This window comes from Lissotriton vulgaris, chromosome 3_1 (genome assembly GCF_964263255.1).
Source record: "Lissotriton vulgaris chromosome 3_1, aLisVul1.2, whole genome shotgun sequence".
Classification (NCBI taxonomy): Eukaryota; Metazoa; Chordata; class Amphibia; order Caudata; family Salamandridae; genus Lissotriton; species Lissotriton vulgaris.
The window spans coordinates 1,769,080,804-1,769,094,205 of record NC_141689.1 but is presented as its reverse complement, the minus strand read 5'-3'; the positions used below and the strand labels follow the sequence as shown (position 1 = coordinate 1,769,094,205).

General features: G+C 43.4%; 1 protein-coding gene across 1 annotated transcript in view; it reads left to right on the top strand.

The window, feature by feature from the left end:
- The window catches only part of AFG2A (AAA ATPase AFG2A), a 1,627,379-nt gene that overhangs the window by 816,570 nt on the left and 797,407 nt on the right, over positions 1–13,402 (top strand). The window contains exon 14 of the mRNA XM_086962189.1: positions 6,560–6,686. Within this exon, the coding sequence (XP_086818315.1) occupies positions 6,560–6,686 (127 nt within the window). The remainder of the gene's footprint in view (positions 1–6,559; positions 6,687–13,402) is intronic.

The following is a 13,402-nucleotide window of genomic DNA, read 5'->3' as shown; positions in this document are numbered from 1 at the left end:
TAGTAGGGGAAACAAACTAGAGCAAATACTAGCTGATAGACTGCAAATGAAGGGAAGAGAGTACGAGGCAGTAATGGAAATGCATGGTACAAAAGGGACACAAATTTGAGATGAAAGAGATATTGCTAACGCCATCTGTGGCTTTTACGCCAATCTGTATATAGAAGTTCCAGTAAAACTACTATGTACAGAAGTTAACGTCCAGTCAAGCTTGGCTGTTAGAACATACCATTGCACTGGAAGAAGTTATCTCTAGTATCGCCTGGTTAAAGACTGGTAAGGCACCTGGGTCGGACGGGTGTACCTCCCTATTCTTCAAAAATTTCTGTATTTCCCTTGCTCCAATATTGATGAGATTCATCAATTCCTTCATTTAAGCAGGCACTGTATTTGCCTGGCTCACGGAATCAGTCATCTGTTGTACCTAAATGAATGTAGTGCCCAGCATTATGTAGCGAACATACAGGCCAATCTCTCTTGTTAATCGTGATATAAAATATTTACTAATATACTGGGTACTAGACTGAGGCCTGTGCTTGATCTATATCAGGCCCCCTTCATAAATGGCAGACGTTGTGAGAACAAGACAACAAAGAGTCTACACATATTTGGGAATGCACTCAGAACATGTAAACAAGCCATATTAATATCATCTGGCACAGAAACAACATTTGAGCCTGTAAACTGTGGATGATTATGGGAAATGCTTAAGATTTTTGCTTTGGGCCCTAGATTTTGAAGCTGCATCCTTGCACGCAGGATACCAAACACAATCAATATCTGCTGGAGTAAATTGAGGGCTTTCACACCCTTTTCAGATTCACGGAGGCACGAAATAGGGTTTCCTCTCTGTTTTAAAATGATAGTATAAAGGGGTGCAGATAAGCAAAGATTTCTTGAAAATTACTGTGTGAACACAATGTCTTGCCTACCCACACAAAACTAAGGACCTAATTTATATTTTGGCAGACGGAGTATTATCTGGAGACATGGCGGAGTACTTTGACTGCTAAGCTGGAGGTACTCTATCTGCCGTCTTTAGATATGTTTGTCGGGCAAGCGGACATTTCTAGCATTTCTAGCAACCGCTGTCATGGCAGTTCCTGGAAATACATTGAAAGTTTGATAGACTTTTCTGTCACCGTGACAGAGACATACATCAATCTTTCAAGTTTTTTTATTTTTGAAAACAAGACCCCAAAGCGGGTTGCTAGACTGAAGTCTGAATTCTTTCAAATCATGTCTTTCCTGTTCCCTTCAATTTGATTTGCATTATTCCTTTGTGCAGAATGATCTGGCAATGGCTACAGCAAAGGGCTATTTAGCTGCCCTGTCCGTCTAAGTGTGTCTTCCTGACCAGGCATTCCTGTTTAGATCGCCACTTGTGGCACATTTAAAAAAAATATTTACTTTAATTGTTTTTACCCACTCCGTTTATTGTCCTTTGGGGATTTGAATCTTCGTTTGACTTTCTTAACGACTTTCCCTTTCGACCCAATGCATTAGTTGCCCAGTTCTACCTCCCATTTTTAAGACAGTATTGCTGGTAGCAATAACTTCAGCTAAAGAACTTCAGACTCTCTCAGTTCGTCCTCGGTTCACAGTTTCCTACCTGGATAAGACAGGCTTCTTTATCTGCCCATCCTTACCCGCAGCGGTTTCTGCCTTTCATTACAGCCAATCTGTTACTCTTCCACCTCTCTTCCCTCTTCCATATCCAACCAAAGAAGAAGACCAGTCACATACACTGGACACCAGTCCTGTAGTTTCTTGTTGCCTCGACCACACTCAATAGATAGATGATCAGCTCCTTGAGAGACTATGCAAGAGCAAAAAAAAGGCAGCACAGTGAGCACACATACCATTTCTTTATATTTATTCATGTAAAAACCTCAGTGAGAATGTTAGAGGGGACTTGAATGGTATTAAACATGTAAGTTTGTAGATTTGCACAAACTCACAAGATACTCTAACCCTGAAACTCGCCTGCTAGTCCGTGAGTAGAGTGTATATGGAAATCTTCATGCATGCAAATCCTCTTATCAATTATAAAATTACATTTGCCTTTGTAAACCAAGCTTACGTGGGAAAAATTACTTTGCGATTCCTGCACTTAATATTTAATCTCTTACAAGACCTTGCAGAGTTCATCTAACTGTATAACGAAAACCAGTCATTGATCTAGCGCTTGGTAGGAGCTCACAAATATTACAAAAGGGGAAAGTACGTGATTTTCCAACAAATGAACAGCGTGCTTAAGTGGAAGAAGGTAAGAATATGACTGGTCTCATTGATCCTCAGTTGGTAACATAATCGCTGGACTTCAAATATAATCTGCCTTCATTTATAGTAACCTGGTGTGAATTTGAGGACCTTGATTCGTCATCTCACAGCATATCATCAAATAGACAAGTGGAATTTTATAGAATGAGTAGATTCTTGAAGCATTTTGTCCCTTGGACAAGTAAATATTTTATAATGTTCCACACCCTTGTGGATACATAATCTTCCCACAGATTCCTCACTGAGTCCCTCAATGACCTAAGGTATGTAATCATGCGATATGTGCTGTAATTGTTGATGCTTTCTCTGTTCCTCTCTGCACACCTCAGTGCAGTGGGGTGCAGAAAACCTCCCACACACTGATGCCAGCACTCTGACACCTTATATACTACTATGGCGTCATGTATGGTGGGTGGAGTCATGTCTGAACCCGCATGTCACCACAGGGTGGCACTGGAGAGCTCTCCCTGGGGGAAAACGTCTTTCCAGGCCAGTCTGAAGCCTGGAGTGATTGTGGTAACATGAGGAATCTGCGGGAAGATTATATATATTTTTATGGTCTTGTATCTTCTGTTTTATATCATGGTTAAGCTCAGCTATGAGTTTTCTGCAATACAATGGTAACGCCAGTCCAAACTCCATGCCTAACATCCAGTTGTTCCTGCATAGGCCAGACTATAACCCCACACTTCACCTACCACGGACTACCAAGAAGCACTAAAGGTAATCTGGTTGCTAGACAGTAGACTCCTGTGATAAACAGTGGCGGCTGGCACAGATCGGGGGTGTCGAGGGGGGGAGTGGGAGAGAAAGGGAAATATAAAAAACAGAAAAAAAGAATACTTATCTTATCGCCACGTCTCTGCTCTGTCTCTCCTCCGTAGGATTCGACCAGAACCTCAAACAGGAAGAACACCCAGGCTCCCCTGACCAGTCACAATGCTGCAATGAACCAATGTGATTGGGCTGAGCACTGTGGATTCGGTGTTCAGGCGGAGACTGGGGGCATGGGCATGTTCTCCACGCAGGCTGTAATGCAGCCTGCATGGAGAACATGCAAAGTGTGCATGACTGCTTGGCCAGTTGGAGTGGGCAAGCCACTTGTCCCCTGCCCTGCTCTGTGAGCAGAGCAGCCCGCCTGCTCGCAAAGCAGCTGCTAACAATAAAATGTTTTATTTTTCCATTCCTCACACTGCTTAAAAGCAGTGGGGTGACACTCCTCCGCCTTAGCTGAGGAGCCGCCACTGGTGATGAACCAAGCCACGGCATGGGAGTTTATGTTCCTCTTCCAGAGTCGTGTGTCATTTCCCTAGACTGGAATTCAAGATGTTTCTGGATCATCCTTGTTCCTGTTGAGAAAACGTTCCAGAGCCTGAACCTCTGGACTGAGTGACTACTATTGGCGGTGCAGGATTTACTGAAGCATTGGAGGGCCATAAATAGGGTTAGTCTGGCCCAGAGCCACTTTAACAGTAGGGGCGAAGTCTGAGTTAAAGGAGAATGCATATTGCGTAATTGATGGTCCAATGAGCAGTGCAGAGAAACTTGGATCAGTAGTCTTGCTATAGGCTGCCAGTGAAGAGTTTACAGAGCGAGAGTAATGGCCCGATGAGCAGTTCTGAGGCTTTTGTGGGGCCTCTTGCTACAAGCACCCAGCCACTCTACGGCTTGAAGTGCCAGGGTTATGTGGTCCTGGATGCATAAGTGAAGATGATGTATAGTGACCCCTTTAAGGATTTGCTGAAATATGCATAGTAGGTAGAGTGAGCCTGCAGGGTATTGTCTGTTGACATAATGTAGGCATAACGCACCAAGTTGATGGTGGTCTGCAATCTGTAGGAATTACTAGCTGTGGAAAAATGTCGTACAAGGTTTGCTTAGTGCAGAATGCACCTTTGTTCACTTTATTTAATGTTCGAGGGACAGGTTGGGGGCAATGAACTATCCCAGGTTTTTTACTTGCATAGATGAGGTAGTCGGTGTCCAAATACCTGAGAACAGATGATGGTAGGATGGTATTTTAGCCAAACTCCCCAAGTGAAAATGTTGTGTTTTGATAAATTGCAGTTGATGTGGTTGAGCATTTGTCCACTTCTTGCTAGCTCAGCCCCAGGGAACACAAGTTCAAGTCCCAGATTTAGGAAAATGTACAGCATAACCTCCTTGTAGGCAATTCTGGATTTATATAGGTGCCTGGGCAACACAGCGAATATTGAACTGGTATACAAAATGTAATTTTTTGCAAAGGGCATAGTTGACAATGTACTGACTTGATAAGGTTTTTGACCTGGGCATCCAGGTGTAAGTATTGATCATAAGAGAACCCAATACTTTTGCAGGGATCAGAAGTATTCTATTCAGGATATGACACATACCAATCATAGCACAGGTACATTTGAGTTATTATTAGCTATTAACAGAAACTCGATTTTAGGTTGGATGTAACTTAAAAAGATTTGCAGGCCAGCACCATGCACAATACCACCTAACCAGTGTTACGGGTACTTGATGTCTTTAAACGGTGAGAGTGGGCTGGGTATCGTCACTCTGTTGCTGTAGGGGGACATCCATCCAGTCTATCGATGTACAAATGGCTCAGTGTATAGGTAAACAATGTGATGAACTGGACTGACTCAAGAATAGGCTATACGACATGGAAAATGGCTCTGATGAACCTCTCCTCAACATGGACCACTGAAAGGAATGAGTCAGGAAAGAGTGTAGCAGACCAGAACGCTCTGCTGCGAAAGCTCCAGTAGAACTTCAAGGTGTTAGTGAATATCTCCTTTTTTTCTCACCCATCGGCCATTGAGAGGATTGTGAAACACCATTTTGGCAGTTTGTATAGTATGGTTTCTGTGTATTCATTAAGTTCAATAAATATTACTGAAGCAGAGATCTGCTGCCAGGTTGTTCCACATCGTCCTCCCTTAGAATGAAAGGAGGGTTAATATTTAATAGTGGATAAGAAGGATACTGTGGCATCGCCTGGGCTAAGTGCTGCTGTTCAACATTTGATGGGGGCTTGGGGCTGGCTGATATTAAGCTCTATTACTGAGCATCACATCTTTTGGCAATTAATGACTGGATGACGCTGGACTGGCGTGACCCCACTTATAAAGCGGAGCTTGCTCCATTGGGTCTGTACAGGGTCCTGGGTTACCTGTATGGTTGCCCCATTCCTACCACCATGGTGGAACCCACTAAAGACGTGCTGTTTTTGTGGTGCGTAGCACTCCACTTCATGGATTGGGATCGTAAACTCACACTTCAGACTCCTCTGTGGAACGGGTGCTGGTTACGTCATATAGCCCTACTTGAGGAATTTAATCAGTGGGATAAGATCGGCTTTACGTCCCTAGGTGATGTGAGGAGCGGTGCCCATATGTGGTCCTTTGCTGAGCTGCAGACCCTCTTCCAGCTTAGCCACACACAATTGCACAAATACCTGAAGATTCCCCACACACCGACCTCTCATTGCTCCGACCTTATGAACCTCCCCGAGTACAGCCCATTAGAGGCCCGCCTACTAATGGGCAGCTTCAACAGCGTTGCTCCGACCTTATGAACCTCCCCGAGTACAGCCCATTAGAGGCCCGCCTACTAATGGGCAGCTTCAACAGCGTTGGTGTTTCTCAAATATATCGCTCGTTAGTCAATAACATCCCATATGCATTTGGACCCCTAAAACTGAAAAGGGAGGGTTAAGTCAGGGCGCTTGATGAAGCAGAGTGGTGCAATGGGCTTATGGCCTCCAGGGAAACTGTTATACTAGTCATGCGGATCTGCCCCCTCCTCGTCTCTTACACAGGTGTTGGAGAGACAAGTTGAGCTCACACTCAGGGTGGAACTCCTTGGGATCATGGCCGACATGGTGGATGTAGGGGCGACTGGACGTTGGTTGGCTTTGCCTCGGCCCTGGCCAAGTGCGATATAGAGCGTAAATCTAGCTCCCCGGCCCACCTTTGTTGAATGGCTGACAGTGATTGGTTGGTGCTCCAAGATAGAGGAGACTGTGCATAGGATTCCCACTGAAGCATGCTCCAGTCTGGGTCTAATGGTGGGACTACTATGGACTAGGTGGCATTACGGCACTGGACAACTGATATGGGTCCTTTCATGGCTCTTGTTGGGTTGAGGTGGGGTAGGTGGTGGTGAGCGGGGTGAAGAAGGTGGGTGTGCACTGATTTTTTATTTAAAAAAATGCAATACAATTTGGCAAAAAAAAATAGGATACTGTGGAAAGAAAGAGTAAAAATGATTTCTTTTTTAACAGCTCCTCTTCTGCTGGCAATGTAGCCGACCGTGTCCTGGCCCAACTGCTAACAGAAATGGATGGAATTGAACAGTTAAAGGATGTTACAATTTTGGCAGCTACCAACCGCCCCGATATGATAGACAAGGTAAGGTAGCATGCACTATTTAGAGAAAGTAAAACATTTTCGCAGTCTTCTTTTTGTTAAGAACATGTATGTATATTTTTCAGTAATCCAATGCTCATGCTAAAAAGAAATTTTATTGAAGAGCTTGAGCACCCGTTGTTACATTTTTATAATGGAAATAGCAATAAAAGAAAATGAACGTTGGGGCCCAACTGCCGTTTAAAGAATCAACTAAATTATTTTATTATACCTTACTTAAGGGTCGCCTGCTTTATTTTGTACATTTGGCAAAAAAGGAGGGCAGTTGGTTGTAACTAGTGTATTTTGCAGTTTATTCTCTACAATTTGATTTGATGATTGAAAACATAAATTGTGCTTGGGTGCAGTTTTTGGGGTCTTGAATACTAGTTTCAATATTGTGCAAGTGGATCTTTTTTTGGACATGTAAGTTGGGCAGGATGAGAGAGCTTCATCGCTGGTACTTTTGAAAAAACATTAATTTTGTGATTTTCTGAGTGAAAGGAACATGTTAAGTAAATCATTTTCATAGTGTCTGTGACATTTATGGTTCCCTGTCGAGTCTTCCTAGATGCAGTGGATTTGTCTTGATGTGGACAGCCTGCTTATTGTCCTTAGACACTATGTCCCTCTCGCAAGCCCCAAGTAGGCCGAAACATGTATGAGGTTATTTGAGCAGAGTGGGAGTGGCCTTTTGGAGCGGACTGGACTGTTTCACAGAGGTTGGATCTTTTCTGAAATGGCACACACAAGCTAAAATTGTCATCTTTGGATATTCCCCATACGTAGAAGTGTTAATTTACAGTTTCCCATCTACTTTTTTTGCGCTCTTTTATGTTTTGATATAAACCACGTGAGCTGTTTGCACACACTGATCTGATATGTAAAGATGGAAGCCATATTCATCTCTTCCGACACCCCGTGCCTATTAGGCACCTCCAACTTGCATGCTGCGCTGTCCCTATTAGCCCCATGGTGCTTGTAATGTGACTTTGATTTCTTAATTTCATGACTCCATTAAATTAGGACAGAGCTTTCCTCTTCCTGCCCCCTTTTAATTCTTCTTGAGTCTATTATTCCTCTGTCCTTGTTTCTGGTGTTTCACAGTCAATGTCACCATGTGTGAGTCCTGAACCGGACAGACTCGCTTCATCGGAGTGACGGAGGAAGGTTCACTTTGTGCCTTATGTACAGTGCTGACTGTGTTGTTCTAAGAGAACAACAACTAAATTTATGCTGAATGAAATGCATTTAATTTCATATTTTAGTTCAGCCCAGCTCACTGTAACTAGTACGCAATGCAATACAACATTTCTACCAAGCTCCCAGGGAGATTTTTTTAGCTTCCAACATAAAACCTTAAAATAATACCACACATACATCCAGCACAGCATACAGAGTCCATACAGTTGAGTATCATAGTACGTGTAACAGCACTAAAATTTATACTAAAATGACAAAAAAGCACATTAGACAGAACACAATCATGTAATTGGGTTCTAGTGTGCCCCTCGTATGACTTAACCAGCAGCAACCACATATAGGTAGTTCAGAATATGTGGATGTCATGTGCGATCTGGAATGCTGGTGTGCTTTAAGGTGGTAAAATGTGGGCTGCAGGGTGTGGTGTAGAATTGAAAAGGTTAGTGAGTCTGAGAAACAGGTATGCTATTTTTCTTTTTGAGTCCTCATTTGTCAGTTTATGCTGGGGTGTCAGAAAGATCTAGCCGACAATGGCAAGGAATGCCTGGTCTCTCCACAGGGGAGGGATGTAAGAACATCCCAGGCCAAGCAAAAGCCTCTTGCCTGGTCGGAAGAACTGCCTCCTCTGTACAAGTGCAAATAGGCGACTACGAAATTAGTGCCACCTGTGTAGCATATCACTAATCATTGGACCATTAGTTTTCACCAAGAACAAGAGGAGAAAGGAAAAGGAAAATGCGACAAAAAAACAGAGACTGACAGCATGTGGCTTAAACCAGTCGTCCCAGAGTTCCCATAAATTTGTTCTCTTAACTTGATTAAAGTCGGTGGTGAAGAAGTGTGCCAAGTGTGGAGAGTCAACGCGAATGATGTCCACATGTTTTGGCAGTGCCCATCAATCCAGATCTTTTGGTATGAAGTGGGTAAGATCATTTCGGGAATCCTGGGTCAATAGATTAAGGTGCGCCTAGCTTTGGTAATCTTTGGGGTGGTTCCAGTATGGGAGGGTAATAGGGGTCTTCTTAAGTCTCACAAAGCCCTAATTTTTGTATTCGTTCTCCTTGCACATAGACAGCTGTGTATTAAGTGGATCCTCCCCTGCCCCCTATAGAGGCAAAAAGGATACGATCAGTACAAAAAAATATCGAAACAGGTATGCATGTATTGTTTCCACATTCTCTTGCTCCTTGTACAATTTGCTACTTTGAATTCCGTTAATTTAATAAACATTCTCGTTATTGTCGTTCAATGCCAGTTTACGTCATCATAACATTAGGTGGATTCTCCCCTGGTCCCCATATAGAGGCAGAATGGATACGATCAGTACAAAAAATATTGAAACAGGTATGCTTATTTTGTTTCCACATTCCTCTTACTCCTTGTACAATTTGGTACTTTGAATTCCGTTAATTTAATAAACATTTGGGTTATTGCCGTTAGAAGTGAGAGGAGCAGGATTGGTCAAGAGGTCAGGATCAGAAAACCAACAGATGATTGCTAAGGGACAGTAAGAGAGGTTGAAAGTTGTCAAGATTTTTCATAATGCTATGAGAGCTGAAGGATAGGAGAGCGTGGAATCATGGAAGAGTTTCAGTTGTTGCAAGGGGTCTCACTCTGTAGGAACAGTGTCAGGTAAGAAGATGACAATGCATTTGTGGACGTTGATAATGAGGACGTTGGCGTGTCTAATCAGGGTTTTGGAGAGGGAGCTGTTAATTGAAAAATGAGGGGTGTTTTTTATTTTTATTTTTTATTCTTTTATTAATAATTTTTATTGACATTTGCATGAGAAACCACTTTTCAAAACAGACACATTATATCAAGTACAGCGTTCTTAGTTTCAGTCGATCAGGATGTACAATCATGCAACATAAGGCAATATCATTACTCTGTTAAACTTTTAAGTATTGTACGTAGTTTCCATGTTGCGTTCTCAGTCTTTCAAACATTGGTAACATTAACTGTAAAACATATCCCCCGCCCTTACCCCGTCCTCCAGTCATGAGTGATTATATTGCGTACAAGACTCGGAGACCATCTTTTTATTGGATACCTCAACTATCTGTGGTATTCTCTGCTGTATGAGAAACCACAGGTGGAAGTGTTAAGTCAGCCTCCATCTGAGTGGAACTCAGTAAAAGTGCCTCCCTTTCTGAGTGACCCATCTCCGTAGTCAATTCTGTGATCATTAGGTACCAAGCCCTCACATCTTCTTCAAGCTTGTTCTCCCTCCTAACCTTCTTCATTCGCACTACTTCCGATGTGTCCCATTCGATCAAATCTCTATTCCATGTCTCAAACTTGGCCGCTTCACGACTCAGCCAATGAATTGCAATCAGACGTTTTGCCAAGACGAGGCCCAACTGTATAAACCTCTTAGTGAGTTTCTAATTTTTGGGCGTTAGTAATAACCCCAACACCACCTCATTAATAGTGGCTGGTACAGTCCATCGCGTAACAGTCTGCATGGTATCTTTAACAGCCCCCCAATAGTGGGCTAGTCTAGGACAATTCCACAACATATGAATAAAGTGTGCATCTGAGCTTCCAAATCTAGGACATCAGTCTGCTTGGTCCGGGTATATTTTATGTAATACACGAGGAGTGAGGTATGTCTGGTGTACCACATTGTTAATTTGAAGTGTGCATTAGAACTTATCTGCTTGACACCCTCACGCTCTTTCCGCCATTGTGTGTCCGTTAGAGGCTCCCCTATTACATCATGCCTTTTCATATGTATTGGCAGGAGAGCAGCCGGGGTGTCCTCCCCTAGTGCAATGTACAAGTGGGAGACCAACCTTCCTCCCCCCGCCAAAGTGGTCCCCATCTGCAATGTTAATGTGACATGTGGTTCCTGTTTGAACACTGGCCATAGTTTTCTGGCCACTGCCGAGATCTTCGCATACTACAGGAACTACCCCCTACCCAACTAAAATGTGTCATCTGCTTCTTCTTGTGTCACGAACCGCTGTGCAACATATAGGTCTCCCATCGCAAGACAACCCCCCTCTTTCCATTTATGAACATTCATGTTCTAGCCTATCTGTCTAAAGGAAGCGACCGCCCACAGCAGAGTCTCCGGGGCATATGGTGTTTGTTTGATTATTTTCCCTAGCACTATTCCCCAGACCAACGTGACATACCGTATGACATCGGGAAAGGACTCTAACACCCTAGATCCCAGGAAAAAAAGGTCTGGTGACGCCACTCCCTGGTGCCTACCCGCCAACAATCTCTTCTCTCAATTATCATGTTCATTAAACCAATGCACCGCATGCTATAATTGCGCTGCTATGTAGTAGTAAGGTAACTGGGGAACTTCCAGGCACCCCATCTCCCAACGTCTCTGCAGAGTGCTTAACTTTATTTTCTTCCCTTCGGGCCCCTATAGTAACTCTATGATCAAGCTGTGAGAAAAACTTTTGTGGGACCAAATATAGGGAATACTGCAATGTGTACAAACATCTCGGCAAGACAACCATTTTAATCTGTGCCACTTTTCCCATTAATGATAATGGAAGCTCCTTCCAAAAGGCCACAGAATGTCTGATACCGTCAATAATTTTCCCTGTGTTTTCGGTTAAATATGTTGTGTTATGGTATGTGTCCGCGTGATCCCCAAATATCGTGCCCCTCTGAAACGCCATCTCATCCAAACAATTGGGAGCTCATTCTCAGGCTTACCTATGAAGCCCCCCATGGGAAACAACTTTGATTTCCCTGGATTGAGGTGTAGGCCCAACCGCATACCAAACCTTTCCAGTTCTGCAATAAGCACCAGAACGGTTTCCTCCGGCCAACGCAGTTATACCAACGTATCATAGGCATACATAAAGACCACGGGGAGTGTTTCCCCTAGTCTAATCCCCCATCTCTCCATCTTTGTTCGTAAAGTAATGGCCACGGGCTCCATTGCAATGGCAAACAAGAGCATGGGAAAAGGAGGGGTGTTTTAAATGGTAATGGCATTAGTTATGGTTTTGGTGTATGTGTGAGCCCTAGAGACCGTTGTGTTCTTTCAATAGGTAAGGGTTTTTTCATTCGTTCAGGTACTCATATAATTAAGTACTATGATGTGTCGGTCGGTTGATTCTGGTGTCAAGAGGGACGTATGTGGTTGATGCTCTTTGGTATGTTAGGGTTCAGTTGGTATAATGTAGATTGCTGACTTAGATGTTGGTATGAAAAGGTTGGTGAGTTGGAGAGGCGGACTCGCTTGTAATCGTTTTACATTTTTGTCACCCTTTGTACTGTCTGTTATAAAAGTAAACAGATAGTAATACTATTCGCCGAGGTGAGTATATATCCTTTCCAAATTGAAACGTAACAACATCCAATAAACACACCACCCTTGGTCAAATGCTGCACATTCACTCAACACCACAAAGAAATGCCATCCTGTATGTACCACTATGCCTACAACAGCACTCTTCTTAAAATACCATGTACAAATGTACAACAGACTACAGACGGTAGATGGCCATCTTTCTCTCCCCTGCAACACCCACTAAATCAAATTACCTCCGTTTCATAGCTACTTGTGGGGCAGTGTACATGCAAGATAACCTAGAGTATGCCCAATCAATTTGCTAAGCCTCTGTCAACACCCTTCAGACATAAGAACTCAGAGACATCTTGATGCACTCGAAACTGTAAACAATCCACAAACATATCACTTATGTTGCTTCCTCCCAAGACTAACAGACTAGTTTGATGTGGGACACTTCATACCAAGGAGGAAGGAACCTCTGTCACTGTTAACCCTGTGAGGCCATGTGTGAGAATTTTTTCAGGATTCCCAATGCAAACAGGGATTACCGAGCTCACATTGTGACAATCAGAAACTTTTACTTTACTTAATTTAAAGATTAAGCGCAAAACGAAGCATCAAGTACATATCTTTAGCACTTTATCTTCAGGGTAGCAAAATCGAGCACCATTCTAGTCCCCAAAATATATGATCATTCCTCACTCCCTTCCACCCTTTTCGGGGTCAAAGTTTTACAGTCCCTTTCTGTCATTAGGTGTGGTTTATGCATGCCGGGCCTTCAGTTCCTCATAGATCAGTGGCCTCGTGGTCCAGAAGGTCTGTGCCTTGCATGACCCACTGAGTGATACTCCACTGCTTTTCCCCAGTCCATTCGACCTTGGTTGTGCCCTGCACTGTGCATTCTAATGCATGCTTAGTCGAGGGAGCATAGACACCATTATTACTGGTGGGGAAGCAGCTGTGCGGTCATCACTCTAATCTCAGTCATGTGAGTCCTGCTCCTCGGGTTCCTACCTTTGGGCCAGATAATTGGCACCACCCAAATAAAGTTAGAATCTCACTCTGGTTGCAGTAAAGATTTGGGAGATGTCTGATGTCCTAGTCTGTAAACAGGGGCCATCCTCCTTCATGGCACAGCTTAGCCTGGTGTAACTGCTGAAGAAGATCGTAAGTTGATGAGCACCTCATGTTTCTAGGTGCTAGATTTTAGTAGTGGGATCACCCACTAGCCCTTCGTTGATCTTCA